Genomic DNA, 27,304 nt, shown 5'->3' with positions numbered 1-27,304 from the left:
TGTACCCTGCATCGGCAGGCGGACTCTCAACCACTGCGCCACCAGGGAAGCCCCCTTCATAGGGTTTTGAAGGTTACATGAATGTAAAGCATCTAGCAGTGCCTGGTACATAGTAAGTGTCCAGTACATGTCAGCTATTTAAGAATATATTTTAAAGTGAGGAGATGAGCAATTTGATTATATTTTTTCTAATTTTACCAAATTTGAAAATTTGTAGGATTGCCGATAATTAACTAAGAGTATGATATGGGAATGTTTTGGGACTTTGTAAATGAATGCCTTTTATAGGGTAGTGGACTTCTCTTTCTGTTTGTTTCCATAGGTCTCTCCAGAAATTGGCTTCAAAACAGGAATCTTCTAATATGGTAAAGGTTTTTTTCAGTTTTATGAAGAACATCATGTCCTTCTCAATAATTAATTTTCTACTTTTTAATTTTAGCTTTTGAAAAATTAACAGTGGCGATGTTATTGTTTGTATTTGCTTGTTTTTTGTTTTAATTTTAATAGAGCGACAGTAAATTGCAGAGCCGGAGGCATTTGTCAGCCAAGGAAAGAAGGTAAATATACTTGTGTTATTTAACTGAAAAGCATCTATTTTTTTTTTAAATTAACAGTTCAGTTATGACACATCACTTGGCTGTTATAAAGATCTCCCTTACTAAAATTACCAAGACTTAGCATAAATTTTGTTTAGTTTTTCATATTCTGCACTAACAGGTTTTTCTGTTTTAGTGCCCCAGTTGGCCACTGTAATCAGTGAGATAGGTCAAGTAACACAAGACAGACCTTTTATTACATAAATATGTACAATAATAATTGCAGTTTATTAGGCTGATTCTAGGATAATATTGACAGAAATAAACAGGAATACAGGCATACCTCATTTTATTGTGCTTTGCAGATATTGTGTTTTTTACAAATTGAAGGCTTATGGGCAACCCCACATGGAGCAAATCTGTTGGCACCGTTTTTACAACAGCATTTGTTCACTTCATGTCTCTGGGTCGTATTTTGGAATTCTTGCAATATTTCAAACTTTTTCATTATTATTATATTTGTTATGGTGATCTGTGATCAGTGATCTTTGATATTACTATTATAAAAAGATTATGACTCACTGAAGGCTCAGATGGTGGTATTTTTTAGCAATAAAGTGTTTTTAAATTAAGGTATATACATTGCTTTTTTTAAGACATATTGCTTTGCACACTTAATAGACGGCAGTAGAGTGTAGGCATAACTTTATATGCACTGGGAAACCAGAAAATTCATGACTCGCTTTACTGCGATATTCACTTTATTGCAGTGGTCTGGAACAGAATCTGCAATATCTCTGAGGCATTCCTGTACTGAAATTAGGAAATTTTTATGTAAGAAGAAGACTTGGGGTTTCTTCCTTGTCTTTTCTTTTTCTCTAATATAGTAGGGCTCAGAAGGCGAACAGAAAAAGAAAAAGATAGAGGCAGAATGAAAGGGACAAGTGAGACAACTACTTACTGTAGGGTGAAAAAGACTACAACTAGTAAAGCACTCCAGAAAGAGGCCCTAGATTGAAGTGGATAATAAACTCTTTTGTTTGAGAAAGATAATCATTATAAACAATTACAGAAAACTCTCTGAATACATGGTATTATGCTAGATACTGAGTACACAAAAGGTAAAATATAAAGTTCATGCCATCAAGAAGCTTTTGAGTCCTGGATTCAGAAAATAGCCATAAATTTATAAATATTATTATCTGAAAGTGATACAGTAGTTCAGGAGTAAGAATTTACTTTGAGTTAAGTTGTTTTGGGAAATACCACCAGAAGTTTATACCTTGAAGATATAGTAGGATCTTAGGTAAATGAAGTTAAGAAGGTCGGAGACTCCAAGGAGAATTAGTATGATCAAAGGGGAGGAGGTGGTGGGTATTTGGATGTAATATTCAAAGTGCTTTGGGGAAATGATAGATAGATTGAGGTGAAAGGAACAGAATATTCATGTTTGTGAAGTGGTAGATGAGATTGGCAAAGTGAGATTGGACCAAAAGTGGAGAACCTATAATGACAAGCTAAGTGTTTTGGACTTATCCTGAAAGTGATGTGAGGAGGACTTTTGGAAGATTTTGAATGGGAGTTTGACATAGGTAAACAGTTATGGAAAATAATCTAGAAGTTCATGTAGAACAGATTATGGGGGAAATATGGAGGAAGTCTGGGTGGCAAGTGATAAGGACCTGGACTTAGGGCAGTGACGTTGGGAATAGAAGAGATCGCACATGAAAAATATCACAGTAATAGAATTTTCCTTTTCTCTTTAATCTTATTTTTTAAACCCATTTATTCTGCTAACCAGTCCACAGATGTTTTATTGAATACCTAACGTCTGCCAAGGCCATGTTGATACGAAGACTGCAAATCCCAGGGCCTGGCCATCAAAGTGTTGAGGGACTAAATGTGGCTACTGAATCAGGATAAGTCAAGGATGACAGTATTTTGAGCCTGGATGACAGAAAGAATGATAAATGCATGAGAAAAATTTTCAGCTTTTTCTTGTATGATGACTTGCACTTCTTGTATACTGCAGCCTGGTGACAACAAATTAAGCAGAAGCCTTGATCTCTTATATATTGCACATGTTCCCCTCCCCATGTAATTTTTTTAGGGTACTAAGAATATGAAATTCTTAGATGTTTCCGTTTCATTTATATTTAGGGAAATGAAGAAAAAAAAGCTTCCAAGTGACTCAGGGGATTTAGAAATGATAGGAGGAAAGGACAAAGAAAAAGAAAATGGTCTACACATTGAAACTCATCAGAACACCAGCAAAAATGTCCCGGCTGTGCAGCCAATGAAACGAGGACAAAAGGTAATACAACTTTGGGGTGAGCTGTTAAAGTTAGTACTACATGATTCACAAATGAAGTTGTGAGGTTTAAATGAAACAGAAGATGTAGACAAAAGAATAATCCTGTGTGACTTCTTTTGAAAAGTAGTTGAAAAGATAGTGTTTAGGGAGCATAGAGATCACTGTTCTGTTCTTTTAAGATCATCTGTACAGAAGCTTTCATGTTATTTAGAAGAGTAATAGGAGATTGTGATTTATTTGCCTGAGACACTCAGCTAACCGGCAATGCTGGTCTCCACTGATAATTTAACTCAGTAGTTTCTTTTTCAGTTATTAATGCAATTTTGGTTACAGTTCTTACATATTTTATAAAGGTAAGGAAGAGGTAGTGGGTATAGACTGTACTTTTTAAAATGTTGTAGCAGTGTAAAGAGATTGTGAGCTGATGTATAGGTATATCTTTAGGAAAAATAAATTCCTTTGAAATCTTAGTAAAGATCATGTTTTATCTTTCTTCCATCCATAGTAGTCAGAATTTCCTATGTTTTTTTTCCAGTGGGCTTCATATAAGTGAAAGGATATACTATACATATAGAAGGGAAGAAATCAATTCATATTAATATGTAAATTCAACATGAAGTCATTCAAAAAAGAATTGAGATTTTAATTAACTTGATAAAGTAATTCTGAAGTTCATTTGAAAGAGTAAATACCAGAGAATAGCTAAGAAAATCTTTTTTTTAAACACATTTATTTATTTATTTATTTATTTATTTTCGGCTCTGTTGGGTCTTCATTGCTAGCGCGGGCTTTCTCTAGTTGTGGTGAGTGGGGGCTACTCTTCGTCGTGGTGCGGGGGCTTCTCATCGTGGTGGCTTGTCTTTCTTGCGGAGCACCGACTCTAGGCGTGTGGGCTTCAGTAGTTGTGGCTCACTGGCTCAGCTGCTCCACGGCATGTGGTATCCTCCTGGAACAGGGCTCGAACCCGAATCCCCTGCATTGGCAGGCGGACTCCTAACCACTGCACCACCAGGGAAGTCCCAGAAAATCTTGAAAAAGATCAAGGAACGATTTCCCGACTAGGTAGTAAAACATTTACTGTTAGAATTATTAAAACAGTATGTGTTAACATAGGAACAGCCAGATAGAAAAGTGAGGCAGAATAAAATCTACACATAGAACCATAAACTGTGTATTTTAAAATTTAGTATTTGATAAGGTATTATTACAGATTGGGAGAGTATGAAACATTAAAAATTAGTGGCTAGTCATGTTTTTAAAAATATTGAAGTAAATATCAGGTGGAGAAAAGAACCATCAATAAAATTGAAAGACAAATGACAGATTGGGGGGTGGGGGAGCAGGGATCAGAGAAATGCTTGTCAACAAGGGGAATTTTTTCACCCATCAAATTAATAGATAATGTGTGTTCAGTCATTCAATAAAAGTTTGAATATATACCATGGGAATTTCCAGCAAGAGTCCTAACAATTCAGGACTTCCCTGGTGGTCCAGTGGTTAAGAATCTGCCTTCCAATGCAGGGTATGCGGGTTTGATTCCTGGTTGGGGAACTACAGTCCCACATGCCGCGGGGCAACTAAGCCTGCGCACTGCAACTACTGAGCCCGTGCGCTGCAATGAAAGACCCCGCATACCACAGTGAAGATCCTGCGTGCCACAACTAAGACCCAAAGCAGCCACATAAGTAAATAAATAAATGTTTTTTAAAAAAAGAGTCCTTAACAATGCATTTGCCCTCTGACTCACTCAGCAATTCTTATTTTTAGAAATTTATCCTAAAAAAATCATATGTATGCACTAAGGATATCAAGTTGATTTTTTTTTTTTTTTTTTGGCCGCACCGCACGGCTGGTGGGATCTTCGTTCCCCACCAGGGGTCAAACCTGGACCCTTGGCAGTGAAAGTGCACAGTCCTAACCATTGGACCACCAGGGAATTCTCATAAATTGACGTTTATAATTGCAAAAAATCTGAAAATCTTAAATGCCTAATAATATAACAAAAAATAACATGGTGCATTTATACAATGAAATATTCTGCAGATAAGTTCCAAGGCAAATTCTGATGGAATTTTTACTAAAATACATTAAATTTTTAGATTATTTTGTGGAGAACTATCATCTTTACCATATTGAGTCTAACTGTTTGTGAATGTGGACCATAAGTACATAAGAATATTTTATATTCTTCAATAAAGATATATTTCCTTTTAGAGTCTTGTACATCCTATCTATTCCTACTTATAACTGTCTTTTTGTAAATGGTATATTTTTATTTTTTATTTATTTATTTTTGGCTGCGTTGGGTCTTTGTTGCTGCGCACGTTCTTTCTCTAGTTGGGGCAAACGGGGGTTGCTCTTCATTGTGGTGCGTGGGCTTCTCATTGTAGCAGCTCCTCCTTGCAGAGCACGGGCTCTAGGCATGCGGGCTTCAGTAGTTGTGGCGCACGGGCTTAGTTGCTCCACGGCACATGGTATCTTCCCAGACCAGGGCTCGAACCCGTGTCCCCTGCATTGGCAGGCGGATTCTTAACCACTGTGCCACCAGGGAAGTCCAGTAAATGGTGTATTTTTAAAACTTCCACTCATGGTTATTACTGGTATATGGAAAGACAATTTTCATGTGTAGGTCTAGTATTAGGCAATCTCACTGAATATTTAATATTTCATCTACAGATGAAATTCAGGCAGTCACTGTCTACAAATAACGGCTTTTCTTCTAATCCTAACATTTTTTATTTTTCTCACCTTGTACTGGCTCAAACATCAGTACAGTGTTACATAAAAGTAACAATAGTGTGCTTCTTTGTTATACATTAAAGGGACTATTTCTGAGATCTTTAACATTGTAGGATGTTTCTTGTGGGTTGTTGATAAATATCGTTTACAAAGGGCTAGTTTTAATAATGATGAGTTAAATTTTATTGAATGTTTTTCTGCATGTATTATTTTTCTCCCTTCATGAGTTAGTGTGGTAAATTACTTAAGAAAATCTCTTGAACTGGCCCCTAATATTGTCCTTGCCTGTTTTTGGTATCTAGGTGATACCAGCTTCATAAAGTAAGTTTGATACTTTTCCCTTTTTCTGCTCTCTAGTACTTTGTGTAAAATGGAGATTGTTCCTTGAAATTTTTTTAGCAATTGCTTATAAACCCGGGCCTGATATTTGGGGATATATGGGTAGGTTTTTAAGTTCTAACTAAATTTTTTTAGTGATTATCATTCAGGTTTTCTGGTTTTTTCAAAGTTGGTTTTCCTAAGTTATATTTTCCAAGAAACTGTTCTTTTTATTGGGTTTTCCATTTCTTGGTTCAATTTATTGGTAATAGTGTTTATTCTTGGGGGTTTTTTGTTTTTTGAGGTGTAATGTACACATAGTAAAATGCACAAATCTTGTTTTTAGCTCAGTTTTTATATGCACATATATCTGTGAAACCACCACTCAGAATAAGACACTTGAATGTTTATATTACTCCAGGGGGCTCACTCTTGTCCCTTTCTATAAATAGTATCCCCACCAGAGAAAAACATTATTCTTTAATCACTGTAGATTATTTTGCCTGTTTTTGAACTTTATGTAAAACAATCATACTGTATATATTCTTTGGTCTGGCATCTTTCACTCAACCTTGTGACTCATCCATGTTGTTGTGTGTAACAGTAGTTCACTTGCATTGCTAAATAGCGTTCCACTGATGGATGTGCCACAATTTCTGTCTGCTGTATTGTTGATAATCGAAGACATGTATCTTTTAGGTTCACAAGTGTGCATTTCTGCTGTGTATAGCTAGGAGTGGAAATGCTGGGTTATAGCGCACATGTTGTGTTTGGCTTTAGTAGATATTACCAAACAGTTTTCCAGAGTACTTTACCAATTTCACATCAAGCAGTGTATGAGAGTTCCAGTTGCTTCACGTCATCACTAACATTTGGTATTGTTAGCGTTTTTAAAGTCATTCAGGTGTGTGTATACTGAAACTTAATTTGGCTTTTAAAAGTTGGGTTGTCCAGCTTTCTCGTTGATTTATAGTTCTTTGAAATCCCGAATACAAGTCTTTTCTTCGTTGTATGTATTACAACTACTTTTCATGTTTCAAGACTTGCTTTTTCACTTCTGTAGTAGTGGGTTTTTTGGGGGTTGTTTTTTGATGTGGACTTTTTTTTTGTCTTTATTGGTTACAATATTGCTTCTGTTTTATGTTTTGGTCTTTTGGCCCAGAGGCATGTGGGATCTCAGCTCCCTGCCAGGGATTGAACCCACACTCCCTGCATTGGAAGGCGAAGTCCCAACCACTGGACGGCCAGGGAAGTCCCTGTATTAGTGTTTTTTGATGAGCAGCATTTGTTAATGAAGTCTGATTTATCAGTCTTTTATAGTTAGTGGGTTTTTGTGTGTCTTGTTTAAAGCAATCTTTAAAATTTTAAAAATTTGTTATTTGGGCCCTAGCTAAGACTAGTCAAGATAAAAAGTCGTTTGAAGGTGAAGCCTGTATGTCTGTAGTTTTAAAAACTGCTCGGGTGAGTTGGATGTGTACCCAGAGTAAAGAATCAGTAGTTTAACTGATAAAATTCGAAGTATTGATAGCCTCTACAATAAATACTCAGCTAAGCTTTGCTGCCTTATTTCCTATTCTTCCTCTATATGTGTATTCTGATGCCAACCAAGTGCGATGACTTGCGGTTACTACTCTGCTCTTTCTTTACCTTATAATCTTGCTGTTCATGTATTCCCAGGTACTATGAATCTTTTAGTTTTGCTTTATTTCTTCCCTACAATTCTTGCTCAAGGTGAAAAAAAGTCTCCTTTCTCTAAATTATCTTAAAAGTAAACTGGTTTGTATTTAAAATATTTTGCATTAATTTGTCCTTACTCTTCTGTGTATCTTCTTTTTCTGCCAGATGGTAAATTGTTTGAGGGTGAGGACTATGGTTTATCCATCTTTATAGACTTCATGTTGTTTGTTATAATGGTGCCTTACTCAATAAGCAATTTTGACAGAAATAAAGTAGCACCTTCTCTTTACAAAACATGTGTTGACATTTTTTTACTGCTGAATTTTTCCAACCAAAATTTTTTTATTTTGTAGAGTAAAATGAAAAAAATGAAGGAAAAGTACAAGGACCAAGATGAAGAAGAACGTGAGCTCATCATGAAATTGCTAGGGGTAAATAACACCTAAAAACATTTTCTTCTTTTGTTTTTCAAGGGCATCCAGACCACTGCCTATCATACGTTTTACATTCAATACTTTGTTAAAATACTGACAACATTAACTGTTTTTCCCTCTATGAATTGAAGTCTGCAGGTTCAAATAAAGAAGAAAAAGGGAAGAAGGGGAAGAAAGGTAAAATAAAGGATGAACCAGTGAAGAAACAGCCCCAGAAACCTAAAGGCGGACCAAGAGTTTCAGACAACATAAAGAAAGAAACTCCATCCCTTGAAGTTGCAACTCATGAGTTACAAGACTTGGCTGTAGATGATCCACATGATGACAAGGTAATAAGGCTACCACACATGTGGGCTGCTTTTGCTTCTTAATTAGGGTGACCAACAATCCCAGGGTTCCCAGGACATGGGACTTACAGTGCTAAAACCAGGATGAGTGGTAACGCTATTCTTAATGGAGTCATCTTAGAAATACAACCTAAAAGACTAAAATTGCAGTATACAAGCATAAAAATGATAGTGTTGATAGCTCATAAAAAGTTTATCATAAGCCATTAGAAAATTTTATGGAGAGGCTAGATTCTGGTGGGAACTTAGTTAAAACAAAACAGATAATTAGGGCTTCCCTGGTGGCGCAGTGGTTGAGAGTCCACCTGCCGATGCAGGGGACACGGGTTCATGCCCCGGTCCAGGAAGATCCCATGTGCCGCGGAGCAGCTGGGCCCGTGAGCCATGGTCGCTGAGCCTGCGTGTCCGGAGCCTGTGCTCCGCAATGGGAAGGGCCACAACAGTAAGAGGCCCGCGTACCGGGGGGGAAAACAAAACAAAACAAAACAGATAATTAGGATTATCTTGATGATGAGTGGGAAAGGAATTTGCACTTTTCTAGGTTTTTCTATAAGAATATATGTTATAGTATCTTACATGATGTTGAACCTAGCTACACAGTGTGAGATGTTAATAATTTTTCCAGTTAATATAGTTGCCTAATTGTTCTATCAACTGAATACAAACGCCCAGCCTTATGTATATCTTTTTTTAAAAGCCTGATTAGCTATTTTTTTTCTTATTTATTTAATTTATTTATTTTTGGCTGTGTTGGGTCTTCGCTGCTGCATGCAGGCCCCCTCCAGCTGCGGTGAGCAGGGGCCACTCTTCGCCGCAGTACACGGGCCCCTCACTGAGGTGGCCTCTCCCGTTGCAGAGCATGGGCTCTAGGTGTGCAGGCCTCAGTAGTTGTGGCACGCAGGCTCAGCAGTTGTGGCAGACGGGCCCAGCCGCTCCGCGGCATATGGGATCTTCCCGGACCAGGGCTCAAACCCGTGTCCCCTGCATTGGCAGGCGGATTCTTAACCACTGCACCACCAGGGAAGCCCCCCTTACGTATATCTTCTTGCATGAATATATACATCTTATTGAAATTTTGAACAAAGGATTTATTGTTTTATCAGTTTGTAAAAAAAATTTTGTTTCACTTTGTATTTTTATTTATGGCAGTTAAAGCTTTGGTTGTAATTGTGTGCTCTATTCAGTGCAGGTAATGCTTACAGGGATCCTAAGTGATACTGTGTTCTTTTTTCCCTGAACAGTGTTGTTTAGTAATATTAAAACTCATTTTTGTCCTCAAATTTTTATACTATTTATTCTGTAAACCCTAGACTCAGATATTCAGAGGTGTTAATTATGAATGTTCTTTCATCAATAGGTTATCTTCAGATATTTTTTAAATGTGAATAAGCAAATAAGCTTATCGTAACATGTGAAAAATTCATCCTAAAACTGAACAGAGACTAGCAAATAAAAGTTCTGTTCACCAGAATTCTCCATTTTCTTTCCCCCCGGCAAACCTATCAAGCTTATTTGTCACTTTAAATTGTCCTAATAGCATTCACTACTTTAGCATATATTCTGTGGAAGTCTTTTTTTTGAAACTTTAGGGAAACAATCTTTTTTCTCTTTGAATGGCATTGCTTTCTGCTATATTGGATACACATATTAATTTACTCACAGTCTTATCACTTTTTCTTTCTCCTCATAGTTTTTAATGGTTTAGAATTTCAATTTAAGTTATAAGTGACTTTTAAAATTTTATATATTTGGAACAGGAAGAGCAAGATCTGGACCAACAGGGAAATGAGGTATGATTTTGTATTGGGGTTCCTACTACAACACTAACTGCAATCCAGTTCCCAGAATACCTGACACACAACTTCTAACTAATTAAAACTTAAAACATTAAGAAAAGACTACAAGCTCTGGAGTCACACATTCTGGGTTTGAATCCCAACTTTACTACATATGACTACAACCTTGGAAACATCCTTTATGCCTCAGTGTCCTCATCTGAAAAATGGGGATAATAATTGCCCCTACTGAGAGAGTTGTTTTGAGAATTAAGATAATATACATAAAATGTTTAGAAAAGTTCACGGCCTATAGTAATCACTAACTGTACCAAGTGTTTTGTCCTAAATCTAATCTAAATTTACTGTTGTTAAATAAATATGGGTAATCTTGAACGCAGTCCACAAAATGGGAACTCTAAGAAGACATAGAATTTCTCCTTAAGGACAGGCATGAGAGAAGACTGTTCTAGCCCAGGGTTTCCCAACTTCGGCACTATTAACATTTTGGAGGAGGTAATTCTTTGTTGCAGGGAGTTGTCCCATTCCTGGCATCTACCCACTAGCAGATGTCAGTCGTACTCGATTTCCTCCCCCAACCTCACTTCAGTTGTGACAACCAAAAATGTCTCCCAAGTTTTTTCTCCCTTTGTCTTAAATGTTTCAATAGGTGCCATTTAAAAAATCGTCATTAAGCTCTGCTTTATTGCTCCGAAGGGTGTAAGACTGTTTATCAGAAAATGATAAAATATATTGATTCTGACAGTGTTTTATTAGAGTTTTCCTCTTTTAGGACTGGTATAAATTATTTTTATAATCGTTTTTGTTTTCCCTTTTTAGGAAAATCTGTTTGACTCTTTGACGGGGCAGCCACATCCTGAAGATGTACTCCTGTTTGCCATTCCAATATGTGCCCCATACAACACCATGACAAACTATAAGTAAGTCATCATGAGTTTACTCAAACTGCTGCCACAGCACTGCCTCATGAATCATTTTGTAATCTCTATTTAGTAACACATGCAATTCCTTTTTAAAGATACAAAGTGAAACTTACTCCTGGAGTTCAGAAAAAGGGAAAAGGTATTTAAAATATTTTTTTGAATTATGTTCAAACATTTCTTGACTGAACAGAAGTAGATTTTTCTATTTTCTATTTACAGCTGCAAAAACAGCCTTGAATAGTTTCATGCATTCCAAGGAAGCAACAGCAAGAGAAAAAGACTTATTCCGCAGTGTAAAGGTAAAGTATTCCTCTAGAAACGTCTGGAGGTTGGTGGTGCAGTTAAAAATGTTAGCAGTTATTGCTTTGTAAGTAGATGGAACCTGCAGCTATTATTTTGGTAGAAAATGTGGTCTTACTAGAAGCAATATAAAATAAGTAAAATCATATTGGGTGAAAATTTTAGAAATGTCATTCTTTTTGACAGCAGAGGACATGTAATTGTCATAAAAGAAAATATGATTGTGAAGATACTCTGCCAATTCTTTTTTTAGGACACGGATTTATCGAGAAACATTCCTGGCAAAGTGAAAGTGTCTGCACCCAATCTTCTGAATGTTAAAAGAAAATAGCTGAAATGAAATCCTGAAATATTTGAGAAGAGTCAATTTTATAGCCTTTTGGAAGTTCAGAGATGAAAACAACATGTAAGAAGACTTCCGCATTTAAAAATAAACTAAACGTTGCCTTGTATTTGCCAAAAGGACTTTTTTTTTTTCCAGTTTCATAGAGAGGAAACAGTGTCTGATAGGATTTCCTAAAATACCTGTGGACAGCTAAATGCTAATTGTATACATCTGTAGTTATCCTCCTACATTTTCTTGAAATTTGGGAGGTTAATAATAAGTATTCATTTCATGCTGTAAAGAAATGGAATAGTGAAGTGGCTCAACTGCTTAGACTTTTGACTTGGTAGTTTACTGTATATAACGTATATCTATCACAGGCCAATCACAAGTTTTTTTCCTGGTGGTGGTGGGGTTGGGGGTGGTTAAACATTTAGGATTAAGTCTTGAAAACCCTAAGCAGTGAAAGAGTAGACTTGCTTCTGCCTTACCCATATTAGACCAGATTTTAAATACAAATCAATCATTTCCATGACTCAGCTTAAGAGATAACACCTAGAAGAAACTGGTGTTGATAATTTCCATGCATTTATACACCTTTACTTTACTTTTCATCTTAATTTCCTCCTTGTAATCTCATTCAGCTCTGTACCATTTTATTTTCCACCTCTAGTAATATCAGTAGCATGTTACAGAGTATCTTAACCTATAATATCATAAGTGCACTTTTAGGCTTACCACTAAAGACTCCTGACCCAGCTTTCTTCTTCTGTCTCCTAACAGAATGGAGAATAAAGTCATACATTATTTCCATTCCTTATGAGCTACAAAACTGTTACTTTTAAAATAATTAGATAACAGCTGCCTAGAGGAGTCAACATGAGCACTTGCCCCAGCCCCTATGCCGAAGCATTAAGGTCAAAGTACTAAACAGCTGTTGTTGGTCCTTCCAAGGTTTCTTTTATATCGAGAATATTTTTCCTTTTGAAGTTACTGTTAAAAACCTTTATGTAGCCTAGTGTTTGTTGTAAATACAACATAATAGACTACTCGTGCCATTAAAAAAATCTGAAATATTCATGTCTTTCTTTAAAAAAATAACTTCACCATTTTGATAGTGGTAAGGATAATTAGTATAATGTTTCTACAGGTATATATCCTGATGATGTTACCAAATAGGAAATATAATAACCATTCCTTGGGGTAAAAAGTCCAAGTATTAACTTACTTCTTTTGTTTTAATAGAAGACAATTACTGGTGTTAAATACATTTATTGTAAACTTTAGACACAAAAATAGGTTCTCTAGGCCATTCACATGCACATTAAAACTAAAAAGCTGTAAACTATAACAATGCACATAATTATATAAACAATGTCACTCTGATGTTTACAGAATTGCTGTCCATGCAAGTGATCAGAGGCACTGTCTATGAAGCCTTAAGATCCAGAAGTGTTGTTACTACCAAACCTCTGATTAACACTGTGAAGTAAGTGTTTTGGAAGGCAGTTCCATGAGCTGGCTAACATTTCTTTAAAGCAAATGACTGCTTCTAAGCTTAGCCTGAAAGTGGACAAAGAAAGAGAAAAATTATTTCACTTTATGGTTTAGAAGTACATTCACTTGAAGAACTACCAAAAAAGAAAAAGCACTTTAAAGATTTTCATAGGAACTGGATAGTTTTATAAGTGAAGGCTTGCTGTTGCCTTAAATTATCCATAAACTGTTTAAGAAACACAATTTAAAGTAAGTACCAAGTAAAAAGTTACTTACCTTACAAGAGATTTTGGTTGAACTGAAAATATAAGTATTTCATTACTGTGTGCCTGGAAAACAGACATGAAGAATATATTAAAAGTACTTCACAAGAAAGCTTCAGCAATATTATGAAGTGTCCTTTAATAAAGGGTAGTGTACTTACAGCCCTGTGATGGACAAGAAGGTTATTGGCACACCCACCAAACACAATGACTTCTCCTTCATCACTGGCACAAGCTGTATGCCATAATCTACATTTAAAACAAAAACTTGAGTTTGAAGTCACCCTGAACACCAAACTGATCATTTATACTACAGGATAGAGATGATGAAATAAAGACTAAAGATCTTTAGTGCAGCCCAAAACATAATGGTGAGATGCAGTTATCTCAAGGAAACATATCAAAAGCTAGAAAAATCAATGTCTGTTTTATCTGGATGTTACCATTTTATCTTTCTGGTCCACTCCTAATTTATGCAATGAGGAATCTGAACTGTTCTCTAGGTTTTTGTTAGCAATAAAAGTCTTATGGGGGATTAGTGGTATATGCCCTCTGCTTCTTTTCCTCTTTTCATAGGCAGGACCAGTTGGCCTTATACAGAACATCTGAGGGATGCTGACTCTGCCTGAGTGAACAAAGTATCTTCAGGCCTGATAATTCTGTGGAAAGAATATTTGTGCCAAATGACGTCTTAGCAGCATGACTGTACTTATTTAGGTCAGAGGTGTGGGGAAAAAGGCAGGCTGACATTATCCAAATGTGCTTTGAACACCAACTTTGACTGCATCATTTGCTTTAGCAGTCTTTGTAACAATTCTTTTCGAGATTAACAAGAAAAATAACTATCAGTGTTTTAATAGGCTCTTTTTGGATGATTTGACTTCTTGACCTTTGTTATACAGCACAACTGCAAATCTGATTGAAAGTTCTTGATTCTCCCTCCCCAGCCCCTCCCCCCCACTGCCATAAACATTCTTTAGGGTTTTGAAATTCTCTCCTTTCCAGTTCCTTTTTGTTTTTTTAATGAAAAACCTAGAAACAGTTCAACTCACTTGACTAAAGAGCTTGAGTATAATGTCAGTAATTTTATGATGAAGCAAAAATCAAAATCCAGCCCTATTTTTCATACACAGATGATAAAAAAGAAAGCACTGATACTAGGATAACATTGGTTTTCTCTTCTTCCAAAAGCTACAATGTTAAACCTTAGTGAATGCTAGGGTTCTTATAATAAGAATGATGAACTGAATGCAGCCAGTCAAATTTCCTCAATCATTACCAGTTTTGTACATCTCTATGGACCTCATTCATTCAGCATAAGAATTAGCTTTTAAATAGTTCATACCTTGGTTTTTCAGTATAGGGATGATTAAACTGTATCCACTCGTTTTTACTGATGCAGTAAGTCCAGGCATCACCTGATTGAAGCAAAGAAAAGGATCTATGAAGTATGTTATTCTGTTAATGTGACATTGATATTTAAAGAGCATAGCTTTAGTAAGAACAGTAATAAATCAGATTTTGATTAGATACAGAAAGTATATTTCCTTTTTTTTCCTGCAATTAACCAAGTAAGCCCTTTGCATGTTACAGCCCTTTAGCTGGGCAGTGTTCCAGGTCATTTTTTTACTGGACCAATGGATGTGTCATATGAAAACAATTATAGGTATGTTATAGGATCAAAATTAATAGCAAACCTTCTAACCAACCCTACAGCCCTCTGATAAGTTTAAAATACTGATTTTTTTCAGCTATTCATATATTACTTATGAATGATATATAGTAACTGTTTAATGTTTTTAAAGTACTTACTTAGTGGCTGTTTATCAGTGGTAAATCCTCCAAAGAGAAAGAGATGATCTGAAGAAACTGGTGTTAGTGAGTGCCAAGATCGGCCAACTGGGCATATGCCTTGTGGAATTCTGAAAATAATAGCTAAGTTACAATATCTACATTTAAAAGCCGCTACTGTATTTAATGCAGAGAAATACTAAAGAAGTTTTCTTTAAAAACTTATATGGAATTTTGAAAAGAGACTTTAAAAAGGCTTCTTGGTATTAACTACATGCTTTAGAATGAACTACTTTCTTTGAAGGAAGAGTCAACTTTAGATCTTTTCTTTTCAGTTAACACTGAGCACATGCTATGTGCCAGGCATAGTTATGGGAACTGAAAATTTTTAAATTCCTTCTTTAAGGATTTAGTGATTATGTTTACTTAAATTCATAGTTACAGAAAATGTAAGCAAGTACATTATATACTAATAATAGAGTAAGGGAAAAATCCATTGAAATTTCTTTGAAAACTTTCCTAAATAATTATCTAAAATGATACCTACAATTCATTCCACTCCCATGTATCCAGATTAAGATAGTGAAGATCATTCATTCTAGCATCCTAGAAAAGGATAATTAACTAGTTATCATTTTGAGTAATTCAAAAGCAAATCATTGAAACTGTTTTATATACTCACTCGATATCTGCCTCCAAACACAAAGCCTTTGTTTCCAACAGTTGCACAGGCATGGGCAGCACGAGGTGAAGGTGCTTTACCCTAGTAAAATCATAAAAGCAATTTAATAAATAAGTGAACGTTTTATAAATACCAGAAAGAGTCTACTCTGGATGTGGGATAAGAATGTGCAAGACACTTGAGCTTTTAAGCTGAAGTGCAAACTTATAGTAGACAGCAGTACTGAAGGCTGACTAGCAAACTGGGAGTTTCTGAGATACATTACTGAAGGGGCTAGTTAATACAATAGAATGCTTGCTTGCTTTACTTTTATCTTTTAAAACAAAAGCTAGCATATTATATGACATCTGTGTCAGAGGAAAAAGAAATCTAATATTTGAGTAACTTATATTGCAATCCAGCACTAGGTCATTTATTACAAACAGTACCACTTTAACAGCTATTAGATAACAGATGCTGGGCTAGTCTATACATTCGTTAAACTTTTTTGAGTTTTAAACTCCTTGGAGAATAACGAACTGTCAATTTTACACCACCTGCCAACTCCCCTTCTCGTCTAAGCAGGCTTGCTTTAATAATTCATTCTTCTTCAGTAACTCACAGTAGTTATGGGCTGGCTCCAGACAAATGTTTCAGTGTCTAAAATATGTACATGATCGTTCCATCCTCTTGGGTGACTTGAATTCTACAGAAAATAAATAAGAATCTGAGTTATTTTACAAATAATGTTTGTAAAATCATATAGCCTTTGTCTTTATTAACAGAGCAAAATGAACAAAGCTAATAGCAAACAAAGTGTATTATTTCAACAGACTAAGTAGGCCATAAGTAAATACGAAACTTCATTTACCCAAAAAGATGTTTCATCAAATTCAAAAGTTCCCAATACTTTATCTTCAGGTAAATATCCATACCCTCCAAAAAATATTAACCTGTTTGATAAAAAACCAAGACATTAAAAAGTCAAACATCCACAGGATACAAGAGATTTTTCTTATTTTGTCTTATCCATGAGTTGAGAAGGCACACTTGAGTATATAAAACTACTTATTCAAATAATAATGGATAATATGGCTAACATTTATGTCTTAGGTGCTTTACCATCAATTCACTTAATCCTCATGGGGGCTCAAAGGCGTGTTCTACTGTTACAATGGTTATTGGTTAATGATACTTGGACGGCAAAGCACTTTCCACATAAAAACCCAAACCTGTAGTGCTGCTAACTCACTTGTTTTTATATACCCAGACACCGAGTTTGTCCTTTGATGATGGAGGAATTCCTTGGCAGTCAATTCTTTCCCAGTGTAATACTCGGTCTGTAGACCTTGAATCCAGCATGTAGAACTGTCAGAAGCAATGATTTCAGTTAGATTTCGTTACGTGAAAGAAATTCAACCTTGGCATTTACTATTATTGCGTTCATGCTAGTAAGAATGTCATCTAATTCAGTATTACTAAAAGTGTAACTGAAGACTGGCTGCTTGTCTGCAAAGTGTTAACTGGTCTGAGTCTAGATAAGAAATTTCTGCCAGAATGTAAATTACCTAAGTCACTGTGTACCCTGTTTAGTTCAGCTTATTTTTTTCCCATACCACACTTTTTTGATGAAGGAATAGAACGTGTGTTGATTTACATTCTTGGCCTTAGATAGGTACTTTGAGTTGTATTGATCTAATTTACGGGTATCAGGATGGTATTACCAAAAAATCAGACTTAGTAATTCATCTTCAAATTCAATTTAACAAACATGTCTTAAGTGCCTACTTATCTCTAGGAGCTAAGGATAAATCTTAAAAGATTAAGTATTCTTCTATCTTTCACATCCAGGTATTTAAATAAAATCTGACTTTTTTTTTTTTTTTTTTTAACTTAGACTCCTAAAGCTTCCTTTCCTCAACTCTAGTCAGTTAACTACTATCATTTCTCTGACCACTCCCCTTAAGCCACAGCTTCTCTTTTTCCCAAGCGTCCTCATGTTGTGTCAAACTTAGTTTTCTCCCCCTTGGCCCTGAAAAATACATGGCTCAACTACAGCCTACAGTAGCGCCTCACAAAACCTTTTAGGCACGGAACCCTTTCTTCAAACAAAATCTTAAGCAAAAGCCTAAATATAAAAATAAGGGGGCTTCCCCGGTGGCGCAGTGGTTGGGAATCTGCCTGCCAATGCAGGGGACGCGGGTTCGGGCCCTGGTCCGGGAAGATCCCACATGCCGCGAGCGGCTGGGCCCGTGCGCCACAATTACGAGCCTGCGCTCTAGAGACTGCAAGCCGTAACTGCTGAGGCCCGTACACCTGGAGCCTGTGCTCCGCAGCGGGAGAGGCCGCTGCGGTGGGAGGCCCGCCCACCGCAACGAAGGGTGGCTCCCGCTCGCCGTAGCTAGAGAGAGCCTGTGTGCAGCAACGAAGACCCAACACAGTCAAAAATAAAAATAAAATAAATAAATTTATAAAAAAAAATAATAATAATAAGGGCCTGAAGAAATGGCCTTCCTATGAGCAAATACCCAACACATGTCTCCCTGCACCTCCACGTGGCTGCTAGGCAGATCAGTGGGACAGGGCTCAATATTGGAAGAAAAGCTAGAGTATTTAGTGGGGAAGTTTGCCACCTAGAGCCTGTCAGGTCCACCCATGCATGGGCCATGAATGGTCTTATAGACATAAAGGCTTTGAACCTCTCTTGCCAAGGAAAAAGAAAAGAAAAATAGTTTCCAATTATGCCATCTGGAAAAGGCAAAACTATGGAGACAATAAAAAGATCGATGGTTGCCAGGAGTTTGGGGGGAGAGGAGAGATGAATACACAGAGTACAGAAATTTTTATGAGCAGTAAAATACTTTATATGACATTATAATGATGGATATATCTCATTATATTTGTCCAAACCCACAGAACGTGCAACACTATTCACTTAAAGTGAACCCTAAGATGAACTGTGAATGAATAAATAAATAAAAATAAAAGTGGAGCTACACTTGTTAAAATGGAGGAGGAAGGGGCAGTCTGGAGCCTGCCCAACACCATATGCTCCTCTGACACGTGTCCCAAGGCATCTCAAAGAAATCCCTAGAGTTCCTAGAAGCGCAGTTTGAAATTTGAAACCACTTCAGCCATATGCTCATCTACAGCAAATCACTGGCATGTCCATGAACAAGATATTTGCTTATACCTCTGCATCTTGGTACCTATATCTTGGCTACCCCTTCCAATTGTATGATTCTATTCAAGCATCACCTCTTCAGTGAAGAATCTTCATTTTTCTGTTCCTCTGTCCTACCAAACACAATGGTAAAGATTCTTTTTCAGATTCAACAATTTTTACTGAGCCATTACTACGAGCCGACTCTGTGTTTCTCTTTATGATATGCTACTGAAATCGTTTACTTATATGTGTCCCTCCTAGAGGCGGGGACGGTGTCATTCATCTCTGTCTCCAATGTCTAAGCAAGTGCTCAGCATTAAGGTGCTTACTAAGTTGCCAAATAAATGAATTTTTAAGAGTCTATCTATATCACATGCACCTTTCTGACTGCATCTGTCTCTTACTGGCCTGAGAGAAAAACTGATACGTTTTTCCTATTTGGTAAAGATGTAGACTAAGTCTGAACAACAGTATCTTGTGGTGCCATGTTCTAGGAATGTTAGTATATAAAATCTGTCAGTGTTAATTTCTCATGGCTTTTTGAGTTGTGGCCTGTTAAATTTTACCCTGCCCCCCCCCCCTTAACTGCATCTTGTTTTCATTTAGTTTACTAATATTCATCTTATACTCCAGGGTTCTGAAAGAACAAGTAGCTGCAAAGAACACAAAGAAAAACAACCTAGGAAGTTACTGCACACACCTTACCAACCAAAGCTGATTTTACAGAAGGCCCAGGTAAATACCGGCTGGTAGACAAAAATACTAAAATGCACATTCATACCATAATCAAGTACATGTATTTTTTAACTGGAACAAGAATAAGTATGGGCTAACCTTAGAAATCTGAAGTTGTCTGAAAAAGAACAAAGTTGCCTTAAACCATAATCCTTAGAAACACTAACCTTATTCGTATTGCCTCTTGAATGGTGTCCTCCAAACAAGTACAGCACCCTGTCTACACACACAGCACAGCTTCCTGACATAGAAGGAGGAACATCACCCTCAGTGTTAATTTTTTTCCTAAGGGGGAAAAAACTGAATGTAAATAGATTTCCCAAAAAGGAAGAAATGCAAAAATCTATTCATTCTTCTAATTCTATTCCCACAATAAAAGAAAAAATAAAATAAGCAGGCTGAGTAGCTATGTCGAGGGTCTCTTCTAGCTCTAAAGTTAGTTAAAAGGATGAACTCATCCCTTTCACCCATTCCACAGGCTGTGCCAGCAGGTACTACACATGGCAGCATGGGAGGTTCTAAAAGCCTACGTGTCATTTTATTATTCTAGGAGCAAACCATCTTACATTTCTCAAACTAAATTGTTTGCTTTTCTGCTTACTTGGCCATAAATGATGGTTTTTTGTTTTTGAGTGGGCCAAGAACCCAGAAGAAAAAAAACTTCAGTATGTCAGTCCTGACAGATTAATAGGTGTTTTTAGTTCAGTCACCTTTTAGCCATTCAAACGAATCTGTTTCGGACCTTATGTAACACTCCCAACACTCAGGTAGTGCCTACTATAGGCCAGTCCCTCCTCTGAGTGCTCTTTACATGTTTTAACTCATTCTGAATCTAAAAGTGAATCTGAATCAAAAAGCTAATTCTAAGATTCAGAATATTACTACGACACTCAAGGTCTTTTGCTCAGAATATCACTTCATCTATGCTAACTAAGCTTTAAGTTTTTTATTTGTTTTTGGCTGCGCCGTGCGACACACAGGATTTTAATTCCCCAACCAGGGATGGAACCCGTGCCCCCTGCGGTGGAAGTGCAGAGTCCTAATAACCACTGGACCGTCAAGGAATTCCCAAGCTTTGTTTTGATAGGCTTAATTTGTAAAATTCCTTATGGGGCTGAATTGTTAAAAGAAAATATTAGAATTTCCATATTAAAGGAATACTATTATAAATGTCCAATTCTCTAGAAAAAGATAATCAAACAGCTAGATTAACACTGACTGGCTATGTGCAAAAATAATCCTGGTATATTTTTAGTTGACCTTTTAAATCAAGTGGAACTACTATTCTCCTAGTTCTGAGATCTCTAATATGCTAAAGTATGTAATGCACAAAGTTTTCACAAAGCAAACCATGGGGAAAACTACTTTATAAATCCCTAAACACGGCCAACCCAGTATTTTGAGAATCACATTAATTCTGCTAAGAACATACTCGAGTAATACTGGTATGAAACTGGCAAAAGGTCCTTTCAGAATATCCACAGTTTGTATGCAAACTTAAGTTAATTTTGTTTTTTAGGCAAAACGTACTATTTCAAAGGGATTTGCATAGAAATTTTAATATTAGAGCTCATTAAAATAGAATACTACCTTTATTTCTAGCAGATACAATCTGGAAATTCTTTTCTCATTCAAGATAGCACACAACAAAGACAATATCTTGAAAAAAAAAAATATATGGAACTTTTATTATATTTCCATTCCAGGATTTGAAGCCTCTACCTCTTTAATATTACTATAATACGTGACACAGCTCTGAATAGAAATTTCTTCAAGGTGATAAAAGCATCTAGTAATTACTGAACTACTAAAGAGATGCGAAAGCATCTAAGCTTAGCAGCTAAGCTAAACTAGCAGAACAGTTTTCAGAATATATAGATAGCTTAGCATCTTTAATTAAAGTATTTTTATTCATTAGTGTGGGTTTTACAGAGTATGTTTTTGTTTGCAACCTCATTTGGATTTTTTAGTCCCCCTCATAATATCCAGTTACCATCTTCCAGTCTCCATATTGTAGATCCAGAGTTCTTCTCTAGGCAGGTAAAAGTCATATAATCCTCTGACTTGATTACTCTAAGAAAAAACAAAGAAACAAAAAAAAATTGCAAATATAAAAAATAATTTGTGTTCTAAAGAGGCACTATTGTATATTTTATATATATATATTATATATTGTATATATATTGTATATCTTATTTGAGATACTGAGAGTTATGAAAAGTTAAATAGGTTATAACAGTTCTATCAAATGCACAGTCCTCCCTGCACCATGCCACATACTCAAGGTAATGCTTAATATAGACAGCCCTCAATTCAAATTTTTGATACAGCAGTTGTGCAGGAAGCTAAGAGATCTCCAGGTAATCTCTAAGGCCACTTTATCCTGAATAGTCCATGCACCAAATCTCACTTGCATGACTTCATGGGAGATTACCTGTGCCATGGTCAGCATGCTAAAGAAAGGTCTGCCTTGAACGTACCTGATCCTTGGGGCTTCCCTCATGGCGCAGTTGTTTTAAGAGTCCACCTGCCAATGCAGGGGACACGGGTTCGATCCCTGGTCCAGGAAGATCCCACAGGCTGTGGAGCAACTAAGCCCGTGCTCCACAACTACTGAGCCTGCGCTCTAGAGCCCGCGAGCCACAACTAAAGCCTGCGTGCCTAAACCCGTGCTCCGCAACAAGAGAAGCCCGCGCACCGTAACAAAGAGTAGTGCCTGCTCGCCACAACTAGAGAAAGCCCACGCGCAGCAACGAAGACCCAACGCAGCCAAAAATAAATAAATAAAATAGATAAATTAGAAAAAAAAAAAGTACCTGATCACTAACAGGTGATGTAGAGTTTTCTAGCCATTCTCCCCTTTCACCCATCCATTCTCCACCAAGAAGCAGAGAGGGCAGAACTGAAAATATTAAGTCCTTGTGCAAAATTTTGTTCCTTGTTCTGATACAATTTCCTTCAGGTAACAGACTGAGCTTACCATAGGCCAGAACTAGCTAAGTGCTGTCCATGGAGTGCTTTATTTAATCCTCACAACCACCGTAAGAAATAGCTGGCACAGGTTTTTCGGAGAGGGAGGTGATTTGCCCAAGGCTGCTTATTTAGCAAAGGACGGTGGAACCAGGATTCCCGCCTCCGTTCCCTGCATTTGCAACTTCAGCCACTGCCTGAGCCACTTTCTGAACAATGTCGATATACAGTAAACTGTTGCAGTTCACTGAAATGGGTGTCAAGAGTCTTACAAGCTTGAGTATTACAGAGAATAGAACAGCTGGCCATGTAAACATTTCTCTTTCCACTCCACCACGTAGGAAAGAGGCTGGAAGCAAGATAGCAGGCTGACCTGGAATACATCAGGCTGGTGGGAGGAGGAAAACTGACTTCTGTGTAGGAAGCTAAGGTTTATTGCCATCAAAACAATATCCAAGGGCTTCCTGTTTGTGGTACTCTTAGGATTCTAGCCAAAACGGGGAGGATGGCCTGTTTTGGAACCACCAGCTTACTTCATTGATCATGCTTCTCCACCTGGCCTCAGCCCTAGGCATCCAGGCCCTGCACAACTCAGCTTCAGAAATCTTCCACCCTGACGACCCTCCTTCCGCCCGCCTTCCTTCTTTGTGAAAAGTCCCATTCCCTCAACACTGCTGAGTTTTACAAATAGAATTACAAATAAAGTAGGTTAGGCTGAAGACTAACAGGTTTACTTTTCTCCAAGGGAATTATTTACGTTTTAATTAAGGTCACCACATACTGGCCACCTTCCTCCTACCAAATACTCTCCTCTGAACACATTCATTGGAGGCTGGGGAAAACATTCCAGATTAATTAGGATTGGCAAAAAGGAACCAAATGAAGTAATCAGGAAAGTTTTATCCCATCTATCTTTTGAGAGTCATCTCAAAGACGGTCAACTATGATCAACTGTACCATAAGCTAAAATCTACTACCAGAATCAAGAAGTGCTTCCAAGTCATGGAAGGTACAGGTGTAGCAGACTAGATTTCAAGCAAATGGGAATGGGGGGAGATCATTTTTAAAACCAAAAGAGACTAAAAAGAATATTTTCGGTAGGAATTGATCAGAACCACCCCAGCAAATGAAAATAAGACGATTCTAGAATGTGGAGTGCTACTGGGAACCTCTAAAAGCAAAGGGCAGAACTAGTGAGAAGGTTTAAATAGGAGACACTTGGGTAGGATTTCCAGGCAGAGGAAGAGAAGAAATGCAAGTAAATGCTCTAAACTGTTAACTAATCATATTGTTCACGAGTAGGGGGTCAAAGAGCCGCACTCTGTAGTTAAAAGTTGTTCCTGTTGATTTTTTCGGTTATTTCTAGAGCTTTTCCATTAATTTTCTTAATAGGGATTGCTTGTGAAAAACATCCTTTCTCAGCTGAAACCAAAAGGAAAATAGCCCTAAAGCGTTCCAATAACACTGGGATGAAGCTGGGACGCCTGAACAGGCGGGAAGGTTCAAAAAGACAATTCCTGCGGCCTTTGGGAATTCCGAGGCATTTTCCTACACTGCCGTCTCCCCGTAAGTGGGCCACGGTATCAGTGGGCCACCTGAGCCCGGCCCCACAGGGTAATGTGCTCCTAGGTAGACCTGATAAAGGATAAGAGTGACCTCACACACCGTTACCTCTTATACACCCCCAACCCTTTTAAATAAAACACGTTTCGCGGTCCTGCACCGCCCGCCGTGCCCTCCCCAGATAACGCTCGGATGTCAAACAGAGCGCGAAGGGCGGCCGCGAGCGGCGCGGGGCGGGGAGCGGGCTTTGTAAGCAGAAGGCGGGCGTGACAACAGACCAGGAGGCTTGGGACGGTAGGGAGACCCGTGGGAAGATTCCCACACTCGCGGAGGACAAGGGACCAACGGGCGGAGTCGCGACGTTGGGGCGCGGGAGACGATCGGGGCGGCCGCTCTGGTCCTCCCGCCGGCCCGCCGCCCCCGACCCAGTAACAGCCGAGCGACGCCCGCCGCGGCCCGGCCAGCCACTGACCTTGTAGCCGCCCCAGACGAACATGTGGCGCCCGTCGCTGACGGCTACGTGGCCGCTGCGCTCAGCGGGGCAGGCGAGCTCTGCGGCCTCGTAGCCCTCATAGGCCGGCCCCGGGAGCTCGTCCTCCCGCAGGTCCTCGTAGCCATCGGCCATCTTGAGGCTGCACTTCGGCTCACCGACAATCCCCGCACCCACGAAGGAAGAAAAGACAAAGGAAAAGGAAGGAGACGCACGGTGGCGCGAGGCGAGGCGGCGGCGGCGAAAGGCACGGCGTTAGGGCCGCTCCCCGCCGCCCGCGCTCGCGTCCTCCCGGCCCGCCTCACCGAGGACGGCCTCTCGCCGGCTGGCGGCGGTCGCGGGCGGGGGTGCGGCGAGGGCGCAGAGCCGGGAGCAGGGCGGGCAGGGGTCCGCTTCGGGCCGGTACGTGCTTCTAGCCCCTCCGCCCCACCTCCAGCTGGCTTCTCGCCGCAGACGGCCTTTGTTTACGCCGCGGCAGGAACCTCCCGTTCCGCTGACGCCGCCCGCCCAGCTCCGGAAGCGCAGCCGACGCTCAGCTCCCCCAGCGCCGGGTCATCCCGCCCCCTTCTCCCTGATGGCCCGGCTCCGGGGCGCCCCGCCCTCTTCTTCGCCCGCCGAAGTCTGGGCGCAGAAGCTGGAGGCACTTCCACGCACACTCCGCGCCTCCCTTCACTACAAGGATATGCTGAATTAGCCAGTTTCTCGCAAAAAATGTTTCTTCCCAGAAGGCCTTGTTTGAGGGATGTTCTCAAAGGGTTCACAGCCGGGAAAGGGGTAGCAAATTGCCTAACTAGTAAGTTTCTGGTCTCAGGGTCTCCAGAGTCAGTTCCCTGTCTTCCCGAGGACAAGGGGGGAGGGTGGCTCCTCTCCTCTCCCAGGTGGTCCCAGCCCTACTGCTGGGCGGCTTCCCGGCGGAGGTGCCGCTGGGTGCGCGTGGCATCTCTGGGATTGCGTGCCACCCCCGACTGTGGCTGCAGAGCGGTTCACGACATCTCCTCTCGATAAGGTCTTTTGGTTCAGCTGAAATCTTAATTTACTGCTGCATCCTCCACCCAGTTTGGAAAACTGTGCTCAAAAAGTGTCTCAGAAACCTTCACCACCCAAGCCTTCAGGGAGGAAAATGAATCCTGTCCACACAGATACTGTTTTCGCTTACATTTAATATGATACTTTTCAATTAGGTCAAGAGAAAATTAAGAATCACTGTAATCTAAATTTGATTCCTCACCTGTAAAACGGGGTTAGACTAGACTGCATCTTAAATCCCTAATCTAATGGTGCCTCTATACTTGCATGTATTTGGTGAGAGGAGTGTGCTTTATTATCCTCTCCCTTCCCCATCTTCACGCTGGGACCATTATGTAGAAGGAATACTTCAAACAACAACATCAAAAGGCTTTTCTCACTAAAATTTTCGGAGTATGTAATTTCTTCCCTAGCCACTGCCCCTGTGTTTACAACTTATCAAAATTTGCGGGGTGGGTAAAAACAGTACTGAGAAATTTATAGCAGTGAGTGCATAAATTAGAGAAGAAGAAAGATCTAAAATCAATCACCTAAGTTTACGTCTTAGGAATCTAGAAAAAGAGGAACGAATTAAATCCAAAATAAGAGGAAGAAAAATAATGAAATGATGAAAAGAAAGAAACCAATGAAACTGAAAAGAGGAAATCAATAGAGAAAAGCAATAAAACCAAAAGCTGGTCCTTTGAATAGATAATTAAATCAATAAACCTCTAGCCAGGCTAACTAAGAAAAAAAGAAGACACAAATTACTAATATCAGAAATGAAACAGGGGACATCACTATAGATCCCATGGACATTAAAAAGATAATAAAGAAATATTATGAAGAGCTCTATGCCTATATATTTGATAAACTAGATGAAATGGTCCGATTCCTTGAAAGACACAATCTGCCAAAACTCATATAAGAAGAAGTAGATAATCTGAACAGGCCTATATCTATGAAAGAAATTGAATCAATAATAGCCTTCCAAAACAGAAAGCAACAGGCCCAGATGGGTCCATGGATAAACTATAACAAACATTTAAGGAAGAAATTATCTACAATCTCTTTGAGAAGACAGAAGCAGAGAGAATACTTCCTAACCCATTCTGAAACCAGCATTACCCTAATACCAAAACCAGACAAAGACATCGCAAGAAAACAACAGACCAATATCTCTCATGAACATATATGCCAAAACCCTCAACAAAATATTAGCAAATCAAATCCAAAAAATTAAAAAAGAATTATATACCACAACCAAGTGGGACTTATCCCAGGTATACAAGGCTGATTCAACATGCAAAACTCAACCAGTGTGGGACTTCCCTGTGGCGCAGTGGTTGGGAATCTGCCTGCCAATGCAGGGGACATGGGTTGGAGCCCTGGTCCAGGAAGATCCCACATGTCACAGAGCAGCTAAGCCCCTGCGCCACAACTGCTGAGCCTGC

At 38.7% G+C, this 27,304-nt stretch overlaps 3 protein-coding genes across 4 annotated transcripts in view; 2 read left to right on the top strand and 1 right to left on the bottom strand.

Moving 5' to 3' along the window:
• The window catches only part of NEMF (nuclear export mediator factor), a 53,190-nt gene extending 40,999 nt beyond the window's left edge, over window positions 1-12,191 (top strand). Inside the window, exons 24-33 of the mRNA XM_007105711.4 lie at window positions 323-365; window positions 508-557; window positions 2,697-2,850; window positions 7,938-8,015; window positions 8,150-8,347; window positions 10,123-10,155; window positions 10,981-11,081; window positions 11,180-11,223; window positions 11,304-11,383; window positions 11,638-12,191. Of these exons, the coding sequence (XP_007105773.2) occupies window positions 323-365; window positions 508-557; window positions 2,697-2,850; window positions 7,938-8,015; window positions 8,150-8,347; window positions 10,123-10,155; window positions 10,981-11,081; window positions 11,180-11,223; window positions 11,304-11,383; window positions 11,638-11,715 (859 nt within the window). The 3' untranslated portion in view covers window positions 11,716-12,191. The remainder of the gene's footprint in view (window positions 1-322; window positions 366-507; window positions 558-2,696; window positions 2,851-7,937; window positions 8,016-8,149; window positions 8,348-10,122; window positions 10,156-10,980; window positions 11,082-11,179; window positions 11,224-11,303; window positions 11,384-11,637) is intronic.
• Window positions 12,192-12,961: 770 nt separating this feature from the next.
• KLHDC2 (kelch domain containing 2) lies at window positions 12,962-25,308 on the bottom strand. 2 transcript variants are annotated; one of them, XM_007105713.3, is made up of 13 exons: window positions 24,828-25,308; window positions 21,816-21,895; window positions 19,990-20,107; window positions 17,174-17,289; window positions 16,793-16,874; window positions 16,544-16,627; window positions 15,943-16,023; window positions 15,808-15,866; window positions 15,282-15,391; window positions 14,815-14,887; window positions 13,631-13,718; window positions 13,483-13,535; window positions 12,962-13,272 (listed from the first exon to the last, which is right to left on the bottom strand). In XM_007105713.3, the coding sequence occupies exons 1-13, from the start codon at window positions 24,978-24,980 to the stop codon at window positions 13,149-13,151; spliced, it is 1,221 nt and encodes a 406-aa protein (XP_007105775.1). In that variant the 5' UTR covers window positions 24,981-25,308; the 3' UTR covers window positions 12,962-13,148. The 2 variants fall into 2 exon arrangements, with proteins under 2 accessions (XP_007105775.1, XP_028351611.1); XM_028495810.2 differs by having other exon boundaries at window positions 25,151-25,294.
• Window positions 19,115-27,304, top strand: part of POLE2 (DNA polymerase epsilon 2, accessory subunit) — a 95,658-nt gene continuing 87,468 nt past the window's right edge. The window contains exons 1-2 of the mRNA XM_028495809.2: window positions 19,115-19,233; window positions 19,721-19,822. The gene's annotated coding sequence lies outside the window, so the exon portion shown is untranslated. The remainder of the gene's footprint in view (window positions 19,234-19,720; window positions 19,823-27,304) is intronic.

This window comes from Physeter macrocephalus, chromosome 11, assembly GCF_002837175.3.
Source record: "Physeter macrocephalus isolate SW-GA chromosome 11, ASM283717v5, whole genome shotgun sequence".
NCBI lineage: Eukaryota > Metazoa > Chordata > Mammalia > Artiodactyla > Physeteridae > Physeter > Physeter macrocephalus.
The sequence above is the reverse complement of the archived record's forward strand: the minus strand, read 5'-3'. Positions and strand labels throughout refer to the sequence as shown.